At 42.0% G+C, this 19,318-nt stretch overlaps 1 protein-coding gene across 3 annotated transcripts in view; it reads right to left on the bottom strand.

Annotated features, from left to right (window-relative positions):
• Window positions 1–6,157: 6,157 nt before the first annotated feature.
• The window catches only part of nlgn2a (neuroligin 2a), a 166,399-nt gene continuing 153,238 nt past the window's right edge, over window positions 6,158–19,318 (bottom strand). For 2 of the 3 annotated variants that reach the window (XM_044020808.1, XM_044020807.1), the window contains 6 exons: window positions 15,044–15,229; window positions 12,131–12,396; window positions 11,449–11,602; window positions 9,443–9,809; window positions 8,279–9,107; window positions 6,158–8,149 (listed from right to left, as the gene is read on the bottom strand). In XM_044020808.1, the coding sequence (XP_043876743.1) occupies window positions 8,051–8,149; window positions 8,279–9,107; window positions 9,443–9,809; window positions 11,449–11,602; window positions 12,131–12,396; window positions 15,044–15,229 (1,901 nt within the window). In that variant the 3' untranslated portion in view covers window positions 6,158–8,050. Of the gene's footprint in view, window positions 9,108–9,442; window positions 9,810–11,448; window positions 11,603–12,130; window positions 12,397–15,043; window positions 15,230–19,318 lie in introns of all 3 variants that reach the window. The other variant, XM_044020809.1, reaches the window with a different exon arrangement.

Raw genomic sequence — 19,318 nt, 5'->3', positions numbered from 1 at the left:
CATGCGTTTGCCTCTTTTTTGTAACTGCTACAGAGGCAGGTCATGACATTCAACAGTCAAATTACATCTTCAGCTGAAGAGACAGGAAACCCTCACGCTAAATAAAAGGAGAACACTGAGGTAAAATATTAGTTAGTTAAGTAAAGTAAGTAAGAGGAAGCAGCTTACAATAAACAATCCTTGATCTTTATCTCTAAAAAAAAACACATGAAAAATTATGGCTTTATACAGATGGCAAAATGCTGCCATCTACTGTCCAAAATAGGCATGATCAATGAATCTTGATGCATTTGATTGTTTTTCCATTCATTAGTCCACTTTGGTTCCTTCCTGAAACATTCCCATGACATGACTACATCCAGATATGTATGTTGACATTAATTTTGGTTTCTTCATTTTATTGATTCATAGCAAATTCCCTTTACTGGATTTGCTGTAATGAAAGGACATTTGTCAAACTTACATACATTTATTCACTTTTATTTCCCTTGTGTGCAACCATCAGGTTTAATTTTTTACTGGGCTTTAACAATTAACAACTGAAAATCTAATTTAATTCCCATCACTCTCAGCTCTACTATGTGTATAGTGTTAGTTTGTAAGGGTTTATATGCTAAGACCAGATGATCAATATGGTAAGTATGCTTGAATGTTGACTTCGGATCAGAACTTCAGTCTTCACATAACACTGCTATACCGCTCTCCTGACACAAACAGTGAATTTGTTCGTCATCGTTCAAAATGATGCATAACCTGCATACAATGCATTTTATAAAAAAAAATTTTTTATCATAGACATATACTCATATTAATGACCTTACTGCTAATTAGATTAGTTTGATTAGATCAGGGTAGCAAGTGAGATTAGAAAAAGGAAGTTAATCCTTTGGAATTTGTTCCATTCTTGCATAGAATTTGTATGATGAAAATGCATGTTAACATGCCCAGTGCTTGAATTTTTAAACACAAATCTGGAAGGAAAAACAGAGCCTACTTTAAAACAAACAGAGTTGAGTCAGTAAGAAGTGAGCTAAAAGTGTTATGTCATTGTGAATATGTGTGTGTTGAATGATGTTCTAATACTTTCTGGGTAGTTAGTGTTCACACATCACCTATGTTTGTCCAAACTACTTACATGACTGCATTAGTCTCATGGGCTGGACTCGCCATCACAGAATCCTCAAGTTTCAATACAAAAGTTCCATAAAAAACAACCTAGAACATAGTGCAAAAAATAGTATGTTAACCTTAGTGGTGTGTCACAGGCTAACATTTCCCCCTCCCCTTTTGACCAACAACATATCCGTACTTTACTCTGTTAAACCGTTTAAATAGGAATATTTGAATTATGACTTATCGCCTAAACATGAATTGTTGCCAGTTCAGTTTCAGTGCTACTGAATTAAAATTTGTAAAAGGAAATGGCTTTTGTTTCAACAGAATACAATGCACACACACACACACACACACACACTAATCTATTAACCAAGCTAGCAAATGGTGCGACCTGTGCCCAGAGCTAGCACTTACCATAATCATTAGCAATTATAATTCATGTTTATTTATTTTTTTAATTGTATAGTAAAAATTTCACAACGTATATTAGATGTGTGTTTTTAAACACACCAACATTGGTGCCGTACAACAGTAACAACTCGACGAAAGCTGACGTCATCATGTTCGCAGCTGAAATGCTAATGAGAGGGGAGCTAATTAGCATTGACGCAGATGCTTTTGGTGTTACATACCAGCTGGTGAAGCACAGGTGTTGTACAGACCACACTCACAGTCCTTCTTCACAGCAGACATTTTGACACAGTTAAGTAAGAAATGCACAGGTGTTACTCAAGTGATGGCTCTGTTCCTGTCCATCAGAGCACTGAGCCTGAAATGGGTCCTTTGCACAGCAGCCATTTTGTCATGTATTAGGTGATATTAATGATGGCTCTGTTCAGTTCATGTCTGACAGGGAAGCGTGATAGGGAATCAGCATGCACCCTGAAAGTGAGGAAGCTGAATGGAGCTCAGCCATCATTCATTTGAATTCATAAATTAATGAATTAATTAATGAAATCATCAACCCACCACATAATTTCATGTTATAATGAAAACATGGCCCACAACCTCCTCTTCCATTAAACCAGGGGCCTCAAACTCAGAATGATCTGGGTGGCAGTGAATTTCTAGTGTGGTCAGGAGAGAAAAAACACTTCTAGTCTCAAAATCTAGTAATTAGAAATTACAATTATATCTTGATAATCCATTATGATGTTGCAATTAAAGATATTTAGGATGATAATGCCCACCATTTTAAAGCAAAAGTGTTCAGTTCACAACAGAAAGCCATATTTATGATCCGAAATGAATCTGTAAATACCAAATTAGACAGGAATTAAATAGAATCAAAACATTAAATCAAAATAATGTTCAGACAATTGTAATTAAAACACTAGACAAGCTTATACATAATTACATGTTGAAATTAATAATGTGTTAAATGTAACCTGATGTATTACCATTATTATTGTTCTCACAATTGTTATTATTATTATTATTATAATAAAAATATTTTTCACTGTTGATGAGTTTGGGCCAGATTTCATTATAATTTTAGTTTGAGGACCCTTCAACACAGTGTGTGCGGTCGAAGTACAGCTACCAGTGACATGATAGAACATAGACAGAATATAATACTAAATATATTTGCCAGCAGTATTTTGATATCAGTTATAACAAGGGAAGGGATCACAGACTACATGATTTGTCAAACCAACTGAACGCATCAAACTCTCGCAAGGGCGACCGTGTCTACAAGACGGACAGTTTAAAGGGTAAAAAAAAAACAACGTTGTTTTTATATTCCTGCTAATTCCTGTCGTTTTTGTCTTCTGACATTATTTCCCACACTGAGTCCCACCTACTCTTTTCCATTGGCTGTTGGCAACATGTGTGAGTCAGTAGTCAGTAGATACTACCTGATTGTGTCCAGAATCGGGTCAAAAAATTCAAACATGTATGAGTGACTGCGACTGAGGTCGGGTCGGGTCTGTTACCCTCACACACTAACACATTTCTGTGCCAACTCACCATGCTGACTGTCCCCAACTCGTGCCGACTGGTGCAGACTCTGCCCAACTGTGAATCGTGACTAAAACCGGGCAAAAAAATCTTGTTGAGTGTTGCCAGCTTGGGTAGAGTTAAATGAGATAACGCAGGCGGTAGCCAACATTTAAAAGACAGAAAAGAAAAAGTGTGGATGTCAAGCCTGTGGAAAGCAGAGAGACGAGTAGCTGATACACACAGGAAGAAACAAGGATGTGATGGTTGCTGTGAAATCATCAAACCCTGGACTTGGAAGAATTTCGTAATGCTTGTGCAGTGCGGTCCAGCAAGTTGGAGAACTTTTTAGACAAACTGACAACATAGTTCAAGGGTCATGTCCGTATCGTAGATGACTTTTCAAACAGTGTGAAGAGTCTTTGAAGAGAAATGGAGAGTAATGAGTGGCAGATATCAATGAGAATGGCAGAACTGAAAAAATAAAACACGTCAAGTCAAACAAGACAGTGAAATGAAACTGTGACGGACCCATCCTTCTCTTCAACCGAAATAAAGAACATTGTGTTTCACCCCTTGAAGAAAATTGAAATTTTCAGCATGTAAACATTCATTTCATGTGCCTGTGAATGAATAAAGAAACTAAATATGCAGTCTGGCTATGAATGTCTTTAATGTTTCCCAGATCAGAATCACAGCATACAGTGTATAATAACTTCTAAAGTAAACAGAAATATCATCACCTCATTTATTTATATAGTTTTACTTTACTTTTTTTTAATAATTGTGTTCTCTTTTTTTTATTCCATTATTTAACATTTTTTCTTAATCTCAAGTCTCTGATTTCAGAATTCAACAAAGAATGTAAAAACAAGACAACAGGTGCAACTTTGCAAGATGATGCTTTATATGTGTGTGACGGTATATGCGGCACTGCTTCTTGTGTCTGTCTGCCCGTGTGGGCTGTTAAAGCTGCTGTCAGTCAAATACTTTCACTGAAGTCTGACTCCATTAGCACTTTATTCTGACAGCTATCACTGATTAAGAGTGTGTGTTCAGTGAAATCTCAGGCTACGTCCACACTACTCTGTTTAGAAATGCATAATTCCTTCTCTGGTTACGAGTGCCATCCACATTACCCCGTATTTTAGAAGTGGAGAAGTTGGAAAAGGCTACGGTCTATTTTTTTAGTTTTTAATCTGAGCAGCCATAACCAGAGCCGTGTGAAAACGATGAGGCAGTTCTTTCAGTCTTTTCACCATTGTCGTTGTTTCCCATAAGTAGAACTTACTTAACCCTTCTGTTAGAGCGGAAACACGTGTATGGTTCGTTTTTTATCCGTCTTAAAAAAAAAGAGCTGTATGAATGTAGCCTTAGTCTCAGTGTACGGCGACGAATCTCGGAGAAATTCTTCCAGTATTCTACAAGACAGCATCACTGTCAGCAGCTTTAATCATGTGCTTTCATGCATCTGCACCTGGTATGACACGGGATCTCCACATCACCTCACTGATGGGCAGGAAGCCACCATGGAAGAATCAAGTGAGATCCAGTGCTGTTCATTTGGTTACACGCGAGTCCACAAACATCAGTCTCATCCACTGTGAGACTTTTCGGATTCACCTCACGCCATTCGTCCACCTTTCGTCTGTTTGCACCACGAAACCCTTCCCTGCTACATCGCATTACTGTACAGCAACACAACCGCCATAATCCCAATGCAGCACAATGTGTGATGGAGTTACTCTGTCATGGTATGAGGCATCTTATGGTATCAAAGCCCTCATGTCTGTCCCACAAATGATTAAGTGGCAACATGTAAACATTGCTACATGTAAAGTGGGTTCACTTTTCATATGACTGCATTCATGTCTGTGGACAGATGACAAGTCGTGGCCATGAATCACTGGCCAGTTCCCTACACTTTCATTACATTAGTTAGCTGACAAAAGGCCAAGCTGGCTTGTATCAGTCATTTTTGCCTCTGAAAGTCACACCCATTACGCAGTGCAGAGTCGTCAGGAGTACACTTGGATCAGTTTTCAAAATAAATGTCTGCTTAAGCTTAAAACGAGACCGAAACAACATTTTCAAATGTCAACATGTAATATTCATAGGAACACGGCAAATGCTGAATACATATTGATGCGGGAACTGCAGAGGAAATGAATTCTGCTACAATGACATTCCTGATTAGGAATCATGATGCTACAAGAATGCCCATGTGATTGATAGTATAATGGGCAACGTGAGAACAAGACAAGGTAATGAAAATAAAACAAATTTGTACTTCAATGCGGCAAGCAATTTTACTCACCAGTGAGTTTGAAATCTCTATGGGGGCATGTTTTTCTGCAAACTGCACCTGTTGTCTTCTGTTGTCACAAAATAAGTATTTCATTCATTCACTCAGGAAAAAAAAAGGGAAAAAAACGAACATGAAACTTAATATTTACAAATATTTTGTCTGTTTGATTCTTACACTTAAAAATGTACAGTTTAGATCCTCTTCCAGATGTCGTGTGTCTCTGTCCTGCCACAAAGTTTGGTATTTTCCTTCACACATCCAGTTTCCTCAGTGGGCAAACTGCAGTGAATCTGCCAAAAGAGCGCCCTCAAGTGTTAAGTTTACAAAATAGCCAAAGAAATGGTACAGACCAAACTGAATACCTTGTTTCTGTTTTCACCTCCAGTGCTGTCACTGTAGCTGTGTTGTGGTGAGGTTTACTTCACAACCTCTGAATCCACAGGCGTGAGTACAAAAGTGTTCACATGGGTCTGATTGGACAGATCCTCCATAGGACAGAGTAGCAAGGTGGTAGAAAGGTGAGCCTTTGATTTTCACTTCATCTCCTCCTGTCAATCGTCTGACACGTTGATTTCAACATTACAGGCTGTGAGTCTTTTTTTCCAGTCTCTTCCCAGTTGCCTCATCTCCATAGCTTGCACCTTTCCTGCTCATCGTCCGTCACACACGTCCGCCTGCAACACGCCCGAGTCAGTCGTCTTATGTTTTACGTTGTGCATGTTTCCCTTTCAGGAGGCTTACAAACCCCTTGACAGGAGCAGCCAGGTACTGTGTATGTCTGTCCTTCCCAATTTAGGCAGTAACATAACAGTAAACAAACAAACACACTAAAGCTAGAGCACAAGCAAAGACAGCACCGGTGACTAACTTCCCCCATACTGGATGTAGGCTTCCATGGGTTCCTGTGGGCTCAAATAATAGCTCATCAGTTCAGTTACCATACTGTATTTACCAGAGTATATCCCATGATGCAATTTGTGAAATCCCGTAAGCCTGCACATCCTCACCTCTCCGAAAAAAAGAAAAAAAGGAGAGGAAACAGCAACCAGAACCAATGTGTTGCTTTAACCCTGTTAAGGAGATCCGAGCCCCCTTTCGTCTCGCAGCTCTGTGCTGCAGTCTGTGAAGGACCACCAGTTCCCCTCAGTGTGCTTAAGAGTTTCAATTACAACTGATGAGCTCACAACAAAAAAAACACTCCCTAACCTTGTGAAGTAACCCTTGAAAGTGAGGATAACAAGCAGAGCTCAACTGAGGTCAGAAATTGTGTAGAACGGAGCAGACACAGTGAAGTCAGGTGGTCACAGTGGGGTGTGTATGGGCCATCACTGCAATGTGGGTGTGACTCGTGAATGCAAAGCTTGAAGAAGAGAAGTGGGGTGAAGTTGGCAAAAAAGGGAGGCGTTTTGGTCGGCAGCAGGAAGGAGTTCCAACTCCCATGGGGATTATCCAGCCTGTCTGCCTTTCTCCATCTTTCTATCTCCTTGCTGTCTAATTAGGGCATGCATATGCCAATGTGAAGCTGGTCTAACACAAACACACACACACACACACACACACGCACACACAAACAGAATATGCATGTGCTGGAAATAGTGGCGCAGACGGGAGACGGTAGGTGTAAGTAAAAGAACAGAGGCTCTGCTTTGTCTCTCGTCCTCATTGAAATACAAAAATAATCCCATACACACCACCAGCCTGCGACCGATTGAGTACAACAAGCACTGCAAAAAAGGAGCGAATGGAAAAGAAGAAGCCGCTACAGCGAGATGATGACATTGCTGTAGCTTTGTTGCATTTGCTTGGAGATGCTACGGATGACTATGCTCCTGATTTGATCCAGTGAGATTTGTGGCAAAGGCTCTTTTTTAAAAAATGAGTGTTGGGAGGTGAAGAGGTGGACTTTTCTGCTTTGTTCTTATTCTTTGAGGTTTAACAGACCAAAATCCAATGTGGACTGATATGATATGAGAAGATTTGGGAAACGTGCATTGACAGATACAGAGTTCGATCCCCCATCATCATCTTTAAAAATAATTCATGCATAGATCCCCCACTGAGAAAACCCATTTATATGCTTTCTGCTTTGTACATATTTATATATAACTATATATAATATCATTTCTCTATATCTATATTTTCAGCAAGAAAATCGTTCCACAAAAAACAACAATTGAACAACAAATGACTCCAAAAAAAGAGGAAAGAGAACATGAAAATAAAAACACAATCAAGGGCCAGTTTGGCACTTTGTCATGAGAACACACAGAATCTGTTAGTTGACAGTAAATAGGAATAGTCTAGAATTTCCTTTAGTTTTTCTCCACTCCCTCAAAGAGAAAACAAACACATTTGTACATACTTGGCACCAAAAATGCTGGTAGAATGAAAGTATCAGATATCAGTGTTTTCATAGCTTTATGTATATTTAGTGTGTGTACTCTATGTCTCCTTCTATAGCTCAGTAGTCTAGAGCAAAGGAGCACTGGGGAGAAATAGAATCACATGTTGAATGAGGGGATCAAAGCAGGGATAAGACACAGATGTGGGAGAAAAAAAAGAACCATAATACACAAGTGAGAGTAAAAAGTAATGATGACACAAAAGTAAAAGCGTACGGCCCTTTTGACAAATGTCAGAGGGCTTTAGTCTGGAAACAGAAGACTTTCTTTGAAAGCAGTATCTCTATGAGATCTGTACCACCCCAAAGTCATCATTTGCTGCCTTGCAGTTCAGTTGCTTCTCCACATGCCACCAGTGGAGGTCGCTGCTGAGTTTGACAGCCTGAGAGAGACAAGAGAAATCAGAGATCAGAACAAAGGCCCACACCCAGAGGCCTTCCTTCTAGATCAGTGGCACAGCCAGACTTGCTGGTCCTTGGGTGGTGCTGTGTCAGCGCAGTCCCTACTATACCCTGGTTGTGGAGTGGGGGTGGGGCAAGGTGTTGTTGTGGCCAGTGGAGGGGAAGGTGTTGAAAGCATGGAGAGGCTGCATGCTGGTGATGGTACTGGGAATCATGGTGATGGTGTTAGGCGTCATCAGCGGCACGTCGTCAGGGGCGCGGCGCAGCGCCAGTGTGTAGTCGGGTGGGCAGGCGGGTCGAAGGATGTCATGGGGCCTGAGAGGCTCCATGTCGTGGTGAGCGTCGTGCTCCGAGTGCTTCATCTGCAGCGACATGATCTCCTCCTCCTGACTGTGAGCCAGGTCGTTGGCCGGGCCGCCCCGCTGAGGAGACAGGCGGTGGCGTCGCATCTCGTGCCGCTTGTCGCGCTTGTAGTAAAGTGCGGCGAAGGCCAGAATGTTGAGGAAGAGAAGTGACGCCCCCACGGCGACCGTCACACTTAGCTCTGTGGAATAGTCTCGTGTGTCTCCGGGGAAAAGAACTTGCGGCGGACGCTCCGAACCCTCAGGTTCTGGCTCAGACGGGAACGTGGGGTAAGGGTGACGAGTGGTGCGAGGGCCCTGGGGTCTGGGCCAGGTTCCATAGGTGCCTGTGCGAGGAACCGACGGAGAGCGGGTAGTGGTTGGGAAGAACACCTCATGGAGGCTGTGGAGGTGAGGAACTAATTCCAGCCAGAAGGCCACCTTGTTGGCCCTGTAGTTATCTCTTACACGCGGTTTTAAGCCAATGTGGAGGTACTGCTTGTCCTTTGAGTTAAACTTGGTCCAGATGACCTCTTCAAAGCGGTTGGGCTTGGTGTGAATGAACTTGGTGTCCTGGGGGACTGGCAGGTTAGGATCCCTAGAGGACAAAGGGGGTGAATCTGAGTTATAGACCAAGTTTGATGATGTTTTGAAGCAACATATTATATCTTTGTTATACTTCACAAGGCTACTTATTTGACGCTAATTTGGATACAATAGGGGTTTAACTGTAATTGTTGTGTATGTATCTGTTAAAAGTCACGCCGCAGATTTCGTAGATGATGATGAAAAGGAAGAAACATTTAGTGATTAATTAATGTTTTTGCCTAAGAAGTGCTATTTTTCTTTTTTGCATGTGCTTTGGCTGAAAAGGCACATATTTATTTTGATAAATGGACTAAATTTCACTGAAATGAAATAAAAAATACCTACCCAGTCTTGGCAAAGTTGGTCCAATAGGTCATCACCACGGCACTCAACATCACATCATTCTTGGAGAAGTTGCAGGGGAACAGATCTGTGGCACCGATCATCGGCACACCAAACACGTACGGTATCTCATCTCCATGGGCGGCGTCGGCCCATTCGGGTCGCGTCTCCGTCTGGCAGTGATGGTAGAATGTGTAAAAGAACACTGGTGACTGAAACTCAGCGTGGAGCTTGGCAGTGGCCACTGCTGGCGCCACCCACTGGTGGTCTGTAAACAGAGCTAAGAGCGTCTTCCTCCGCATGTCGCCATTGTCTCTGTCTGCCCAGTCGGTGTACATGAACTTGATGGTCTCCCTCAGGATGTCTTTGCCTGAAGGTGAAGACAAAAGGGAAACAGTGAGAGGAGAGTAGGGCTGGGTATTGATTACAAATTTGTGATGTGGTATTCATATCTGGTTTCCCATACAAATTTTATAAAATTAATAAAATCAATAAAACCCCACAAAACAAAAAAAATTGCATTTCACGTCACTGTAAAATTCTTTAGTTTTGGCTGGTCTAGTCATCTTCTTGCAATAAAATATGTAACAACAAGTTAATCTTTCGCAAATAAAGTTGTAATTTCAAGAGAATAAAGTTGTAATTTTACGAGAATAATGTTGTAATATTATGAGAATAAAGTCGTAATATTACGAGAATAAAGTCGTAATATTACGAGAATAAAGTCATAATATTATGAGAATAAAGTCATAATATTATGAGAATAATAATAATTTTACAAGAATAAAGTTAGATGGACGTACACGTTGCTGAGCTGAATTGGACAGTAAACATTAAGGAGGTGTGTGTGTGTGTGTGGGATAGAGTGACAATATGCCTCATAGAGCGCATAGTGAATGACAGGCACTTGAGATGGAGCGTGAGTGTATTATCCAAATGAGCCTGTGTTTTGACTGTGGCCCGCTGTGAGGTGTTTGCAGGTTGATCAGTTAGGAACAACAGCACTGTGATTGGGAGCTGTCTGCCTGGGGGATGATGAGAGACAACATTAATGCCCACAGAGCCACAAAGGCCAAAGCACAGACCCACCATGGTGAAAGATAATCTCACTGATAGGCAGCCTCTTTAGTATGCTTGTCTCGGTTTATATATCCACTGGGAACTTTATATCGTCTTTTCCTCTGCTCACAAAATGTTTTTAAGAATTGCATCAGCACTGGGGGTTGTTTTTCAATCCAATCCAAACTTTATTTATAAAGCACTTTAAAAACAAAACAACAACAGCTGGTTTTCGATGTATGTTTGTTGATGTATGATGATCTAAGTGTAAACATTGTTAGTAGGAAACAAAACAAAGGATTTTATATATACATATATATATATATATATATATATATATATATATACATATAGCCAGCCTTGCATGTTCTCCCTGTATGTGCCCTGTGTTTTCTCCAGGTTCTCCGGGTTCCACAGTCCAAAAACAAAAATTATTCAAATTGGACACTCTAAATTGACCGTAGGTGTGAGTGTGAGAGTGAATGTCTCTATGTGGCCCTGTGATGGAGTGGCAAACTGTCCAGGGCGTACCCGGCCTTTCACCTTACGTCAGCTGGGATTGGCACCAGCTAACCGCGCGGACCCTCACGCCGAGGACAAAGCGGTTGAAGATGGATGGATATTTGTCGATTTAACCAGTCACATTAATTCATTTTTTTAGAGACAGGGTCATGCTATGTCACAGTGTAAGGACAGGTCACACTCACTATACTTTTTTTTTTTCATTACACAGTATATTGCTACTACAACAAATCTAATGATGTACTGTATATATTTCTTTTGACAAGTTCCCCTTTTACTTTTTGTCCTTTATGTATCCTGTCCTGGACATTCCATCTGACAGAGTTGCTAATAAGCACCAACAAAGAAATGTCCCCAATGAATGAGTCATCTGAGACGAGGTAGCACGGACAATATGGAAGAATTTGAAGCCAGCCGACATTTCTCACCTTCAGGGTATCCATAGAGATTATCTACAAAGTTAGAGATGGTGTAGTCGAACGCCGCAGCTGAGATGCCATCGTTGTCCTCACTGTCATCGACAAACTTCAGGCCCTCTCCTTGGTTCACTCCTATCAGGATGTCGTAGTTGAGGAACTCCCCCTGGTGGTTCAATGAGGTAAGAGAAATAAGTCGTAGAAATGTCACAAACACAGATGCTTCTGAAAACAATTGTTGATTTGTTTTGTATTGATTTCAAAGACTGCAGGTTATGACTTCAGCATTTAAGTGTCTGTTTGACGTTTGGGGATGAATTATTTATTCAGATCCAACTTGTTTTTATTTTAACCTACCATCTTATAATGAGAAAGTCAAATGTGCAGATCAGGGCACTGTTGTTTATTATTTATTAGCATCTCCACTGACTGCTGTCGAGCATCAGAGTTGTGATTGTATCGTTTCACAAAGGGAAGTTTACAGCTGTCACCTGCATGTCCACACAATCATGCCCTTTTGAAGACAGTGACACAAGTCATAAATCAAGACGTAGGCTCATTTTCCCCTCAACCTCCATTTACAGTTCTTTTTGCAACCAGTGGAGTCGCTCCCAGGTGGATTTTTAACGTATTCTCATTTGAAACATTGAAAATACCACCATCGCCGCTGATACTGGTGTGTGAGCCTCCTCACCTGCTGCATGAGGATCTCAGGATCATCGGGCACCACATCGCCATCAACTACCGGGCCAAAGGCAATGTGGTAGCGCGCTGGTTGGATGTCCTGGTCCACCAGCTCCCTGAAGTTCTTGCGTCTCAGGCAGTCGACGAGGTCCGCTGTCTCCGCGTAGGTGCAGCCCACTTTCCGGGCGAGGATCTTGGTGTACTTGAGTGGCTGGTAGTTGACGGACCAGCTGGAGATGGCTGTTCCACTCTGGGCTATGGCCCTGTGAAACAGACCTGAAAAAGGAAAATATTTGTATTACTACACTTGGCCTTCGGAACGCGAAACTTAAATGAAATGATGGCGAGGCATTCAGGATAGTCATCTGGATTTTCCTCATGTCAGGATTAAGATGTGTGATATTGAATGTTCCATTTAACCACTTCCTCTTTGTCTAACTGCTTTGTCTAAAGACGGATCGGGAATGAAACTACACACCTAAATCATCACAGCTAGAGTATGGTGTGATGCTGTAACTAACCATCAGTTTCAATGGAGGTCTATAGGAAAATAGGAAGACTGCATCCATTTTTTTTTACACACACTCACAAAATGGAGGCAACACTGGGACGAAGTTCATCTGAGACTTAAAAAAAAAAAAGTTCCTGTTTCCAATTTTCCTGTTTCCTGTTATCTCAGCCCTTCCTCTATCTAGGTGTCTCCTCCTCTTCTTCTTCTGTCTCTTTCGCGGTCTCCTCCGCGCCGACTGTCCTGCTCTGTTTGAGACACATAAGTGGTTTCGTGAGCGAGCTGCCTGCCTCTCCCGCCTTTCTGCTTGTGTTTTGTGCTCGCGTTCTTTTCTTCCTCTACCGTCTCCTGAGCTGGAGACTGGTCAGTGAATTATTAAGCAGAGCTGCTGCAGAGCCCACCCATTCCCTGGGAAATCAATTACAGACGAGAGAAGTGGGGAGTTAAATATTTTTTCATTATTTCATTCAAAATAAGTTCCCCAGTACTTCCTGCTTTACTGGCCTGGACTCTATCTATTTATCCAGATACCACAAATGCTGTTCTCTACTCTCCCCCATCACATTCCAGACCCTCCCTCCACGCCGTCTGCCGCTGCCCTTGATTTGTGACGCTGTGATGCTGACATGACTGCTGTCCCTTTAAGACTTCCTTACCTGGAAAGCCTGGCAGGGGGAGAGGGGAGGGGTGCATGACAGACAGGCAGCGTCTAGTGGAGCTGATGTTAGATGATGGCGACGGAGACGATGATGACGATGGGGTGATGAAGAAGAGGAGGCATTTGAACAGACAGGTGGTGTCAGGGGTGTCAGTGACAGAAGACAACGGGGGTTAGCACATGCGTTTTCCGTAAACAGTTAAGGTTCCTCTGTTGCTCAAGTTCTCTCTGGAAAGGAAAAGAACAACAACCCCCCAAATGATTTATAGAGGAACAGGCTTGGGTGATGCTGAGTTAATATGAAGGACGCACAACATTAGAACAAGTACAGAGGATTTGTTAAATACAAACAGTGGACAGGTTTGACTTTCATGGGGACGCAATGAGTCAAAATTAGAGACGTTTGAGATGATGCCATGTGATTTTCTCTCTGTCTCTCTCTCACACGCACACACACAGACAGACGCACAGAGCAAAGACTGAGACATATTCCTCTCACCCATCATTCCATCCCTGTTCCTGTCTTTTGCAGCGTGTGTGTGTGTGTGTGTGTGTGTGTGTGAGATGAACAGAGGGATGAGATATTGTGGGGGAACGTGGAGAACAGAGGATTTATGATCGGAGCAGCTGCGCGATCAAAGGCGGCGCGTGCGTGTCCATTTGGCTGCGGGTCGTCAGTCACACTGATCTCACCCAGGATCAAAGTTGACTGCACCCACAGGCCTTTCTCCTTAGGTGGCGCAGTGTTAACACTTAGCCCTCAGGGTGCGTTGTTGATAATGGGGGAGCATTGGATCAGATAGATGTCGGTTTGTGAAGGGTATAAAACTGCAGAGCAGTGGACCGTTAACAGAGCCACAAGCACTTGTCCCTCTCAGGTAATGACGAGCAATGTTTGAGCGGAAATAAAAAAACCAGGATCGAATTAGGACTAACTCATTAGCAACACGACAGCTTGGATTTGACAGTTCAAAGGATAATGAGCGCTTTCCTTTGAGGACAGAGGCGTCAAGATGCCGCGAGCTGACTTTTAATCTCACCATAATCTTCGTAATCCTGTGAAGAAAGACGATATAATACAAACGATACACTGAATGAAGTCCCTTCAGTATTCACTGTGACTATAACCACATGACCTTACGAATACGCCTCTGTAGCCTATTGCAAGGATGATTGACGATGGAGCAATCAAAAGGAATTAAAGGTACAGTGTGTTATTAGTGTAGTTGCATGTTACAGCTGAATATCTCGCACATGAACAGAGTCACAGACAAGAACACTGCAGCCGACTGTGTGTGTGGAACAATCACCGATCTGCTTTGTCTATTCAAGTAGAAAAAGGTCTTTCAGCCCCGTGTGTGAAATCTCTAAAGACATTTCGAGTTCTAGTGATATCTAGAGTCTTTTCAGGCTGACGTGAGTTACTTTTCATTGACAGTAGTGAAAGGTAAAACTTTTTTGCTGTACAACACCACTCGTGTGCAGACTGTCCTTTCTTGCAAGAAATAAAAACCTGTCTTGACACAGAAGTCTCTATTTCCTCATCCTCGTCTAGTTTGTTCACTTGTGAGCTATTGTTAAAAAAAACAAAACCCCCACGATGATCCAAAATGTAGAGCTAACCTGGCTCCTGAAATAACTATTCAACTATTATGGGATTATGGGGTCCATGAGTTTTTCTATCCGTATGAATGAGCTGAAAAGAGAGATACATGTTCTACCAAGATAAGCAAATAACACACAGATTCCTCAGTTACCCTCAGAATGGTGCGAGAGGATGAGGAGGTTGACGCAGGACGCGCCAGCTCCGGAGCCAAAGATGGTGATCCTCTCTGGGTCTCCACCAAAGTGACCGATGTTCTCATTGAGCCAGCGCAGAGCCTGGATCTGGTCCAGCAGGCCGTAGTTTCCCTTTGCAGACTGATCGCCAGTGCTGAGGAAACCTGGGAGGAAAGAGAAAAACAAGATTGTCTTTGTGTTATAAATAGAGATTTAAGGGAAGTTTGAGTACCTGCTGTATATTTGCAGGTCTCTAATACTGCGTATAAAGTACACTGTGTCTAACCAAGGTTTTAAAATGTTCTAAACACAGAGGTTTTAGGTTTACAGTAAGGAGACATGACCAGAGTCTCCACTCATCCTGACATGATGACGTTGATGTAGAACAGGGGTCTCAAACTCAAATGACAAATGAATGTAAAACAGAACAGAACCAAGACTGCACAGAAAGTACAAAATTCTCTATTCAGAATATAAGAATTCTCTTATATTCTGACACAACAATAGTTTATATACATTTGCCTCATAACATTGCTTTACAGAAACATTTATCTCATGGTACACAACTAACTTTTAACTGTTACCATGTATTATTACTATTATTATTATGTATAATTAAATTATTATGTATTATTAAACAAGATTAAAATAATGTAAACAATGAAACAAATGCATCTGTGTACTGGGTTTAATTCTCATTTTTCGACTAAGTTTACAATAAGCACAATGTTTTTTAGCCAAAAGTTCAAAAAAATTTCAACAAAACTCACATAAAAGTGATCAGTAATCAGTAATTAACTAAGTAATTAACCGAGTGCGTGTCTATCGGGTTCTTTTGTGCCATTATCATGAAGAACACATGCTCCTCTTTTACAGTGAATACAGGCACTGACATTTGCCTCGCATGGTCATTTGCTGAGCATCTTCGATTGTTCCACAAAAGACCTCCATCTTCCCTTTAATGAAGTAGCCATTAACTTGCAGCCTCTCGGGTCTTAATGGGACTCCTAATTAGCTCCTTATTCAAGGCAGGGACAACTTAAAGGTCATCCATTAAGCCTATACACTAAAGGTTGCACACTTGTATACAGCTGGCCTCTTGGATCTGGTGTCTCAGAAATAAAAAAGCACGTTCTCTACCATAGGATGTTCATCGTGACTACTTTAAGTCACATGTCCAAACAACTGGTGAACAGTTAATGCTGATAAAATAATAGGAATGGAAATGTTAAAGGACATAAATGAGACACAGGGACAGACATTAGGTGCCTGACATGCCACCTTGTGGCAAAAGCCATGACGTGCATCCTGCATGAGAGAATGTATTGTATTCAAACTTTTGCTGCAGAACAGTAGAATGTTACTGACTTTTTGAATGTGAAGGAGGCTTAATTAACTACTAGGCTGGGTTTTGCTTGCTTGAGCACAAGTATGGCAGAAAAAATGACCAAAAAAAATGGAACAAAAAAACACAAAACAAAACAAAATTAAAACCTTGTTTTATTTAGAATGATTCGCATTTTCATCCGACTGAGGCTCACAACATTATGGGATAATCATAAGTTCAGCCGCAGTCGGCTCATGGTCATTATCTCCAACAACAAAAGGGATCGAACATAAATAATCCACATGTTTGGGTGCATTCATTAATAAAGACACAAAAAACAAAACAAAACAGGCAAAGACGCTGCAAATAAGCTGCCAACTGCATTAATGCCCCAGTGTAATTACCATGACATATTAACCATAACCAATTATGCTAATTAGGTCATTCATTAAGTTAATGAATGCACTACAAAGCAACACTTCTACGTCAGCAAAAGCTTCTTGCGGCTACGAAAGGTGTTCATTAAAGTCCAGATATTTAAAAGAGAATGAAAATCTACTTTTAGGTTATTATTTTTGATTAGCGTTATTTTCGTCAAAGCGTGTATTGCTCTGCTTCGCTGTTAAGTTATCGCCTTTGCAAAAAAAAAAACATGAGCTGTGCTGGTGGGAAATAAAAAAACCTAACGCGAGTGACTGAACACAGACCCTGCAGCAGACATCCTGATCCAACAGGACCCTGACGTTATCTTGTTAAAGCCAAAGCGCTTGTCTTTCCTGCAGCTTCACGCTGCGTCCATCTGACTGTGAGTCAGTGAACAGCAGCAGGCCACTTCACCCGGTCCTCCTTTTCCTCTATCATCTGATAAAAAGGCTTGAAAAAAAGAAGAAGAAGGAAAAAAAAAGAAAAAAAAAGAAAAACCAGAGGAGCTGGTTAAAAATGCTGCGATGCAAGATGAAAGCGCAGCTCTGCATGAATAGCCTTTAAAATGGCTGTGGTGAGGAATGGCGGCTCAGAGGGGTGAGGATGGAGAGAGAGAGAGAGAGAGAAAGAGGGAAGAGAGGGAGAGATGAAGAGAAATAGAGAATGAGTGATAGAGAGAGAGAAAGAGGGAAGAGAGGGAGAGATGAAGAGAAATAGAGAATGAGTGATAGAGAGAGAGAGAGAGTAGAGGAGAAGGAGAGAAGGATAGTGGGTGTTCTGTGAGTCCCGGATAGAGGCGCAGTGTTTCATCTGCCTCCAAGACACCAGGGGTTGGCACGCACACACACACACGCACACACACACACATGCATGCACGCACACGGAGCTATTTTTTGCACAGCTCTTCTTCTTAGGACGCTGCATTAACTTCCATTCACTTGGACAGCCTCAACAAAGTGTTACCTCTCACTAACTATTAACTATAACCAGCTTAGGCCTAACCTTAACCCAAGACCAGGTTGTGGTCTCCATGAGCACTACTGGTCCTGACAAAGTCAGTGTTTATGCCACACACACACACACACACGGGCACCGATCAAAGGCTGACACCACAGAGAAGACTGCCTCCACTTCTTTCTCTCTCTCTCTCTCTCTCACTTTTGCACAAACACGCGTGTGTATGCAAGTGAGGAACAGCACAAACACACACACACGTGCGCGTGCAAACAGGACGGACACACATTATCACACGCAGCCCTGATAGCGTTTCCCCTTTTTTTTCCCCTGCCTATTTCCAGAAGACACATTTGAGTGTTTCTGCAGGGACGAGGCTTTCATGTGCCATCAAAGAGCCTTCACGTGTGCGCGTGCAGGTTTGTTGTTGCGCGGGTGCGCACGCCACATATGTTGGCTCCTGCATGTGCACGACATACAGTATACGTGAATGAACTGTTGGAGGATGAAATTGGGCCTCAGAGCTCTCTTGGCAACAAAGTGATCATTGTCCGAGAGAGGAGTGCGTGCAGCATCCAGAGGAGTAAACAGATGTGAGCAGCTCCAAGCGTGCGGATAATTCCGTACACGCTTAGTGTATCTTTTAGAATTACAGACGTTTCAGGGTATCTGCTTTAAGTTTAAGGAGGTCCAATGTAGGACTTGATCAAAACTAAGGCCTTGTTTAGACTGTTTAGATCAGAATCTGATCTTTCAGAAACAACTGTTCACATTATATGTAGCACGTGATCCGATCTGCGTTTGTCCATTCTGACATAGTCTAGTCTTCCACACGGATTTCTGCAGTCAGAATGGACGACGGAAAACTGTTTCCTGATATATGGATTTATATATCGACGGTTTAAAAACACCCTATTTGGGCTGCAGTGTAAACACGGCCTAAGACCTTACTTTAGCAGGTGCTTAGCACAACAATCGATACACGGGGCGATCTGCTGGTCAAACTTTACACCACAGTTAAAAAAATAAACATACAACACGGATGAGCAGACTGAGACATCAACACGCCCTTCACGGTCGTGCTCAATCTCAATTTATATGCTCGTAATAATAGCTTTATTCTCCGCGACGTTACTCCTTTTCACCCCACAGTTTCGGTCTTTAAGCTCTCGTCCCTGTGCATGTGCAGAACCTCACAATAAAGACGACTTCATGGCGCCATTGTTCCGCTCATTCTTGAGTTCCGCTCGGCACAAGAATGCAAAGACACTAATTACAAATCCGCTGTATTGATATAAACTACTGTGTTGTGTCTGTGGCATTTAAAGGCCTTTGAATGACAGATTTAAGGATTAATGACCATTTTCTGAAGGATAAATGAGGCCTTTATTTTGAACGAGATTCCTTAAATCTGTTTAAGGATCGCCCAAGTGTTTAGACCACTGAAGCCAGATTGCGCTGCCAAATGTTCCACAGTTTTCTGGAGTGTCACGCCAAATGAAGCTCAGGAGGAGAAGGACTGGGAAGCAGGAGAACAAGGGGAGAAATA

The sequence above is a fragment of the Solea senegalensis genome, linkage group LG3 (assembly GCF_019176455.1).
Source record: "Solea senegalensis isolate Sse05_10M linkage group LG3, IFAPA_SoseM_1, whole genome shotgun sequence".
Taxonomy (NCBI): Eukaryota; Metazoa; Chordata; class Actinopteri; order Pleuronectiformes; family Soleidae; genus Solea; species Solea senegalensis.
Note: the sequence above shows the minus strand (reverse complement) of the source record. Positions and strands in the feature narration are given on the sequence as shown.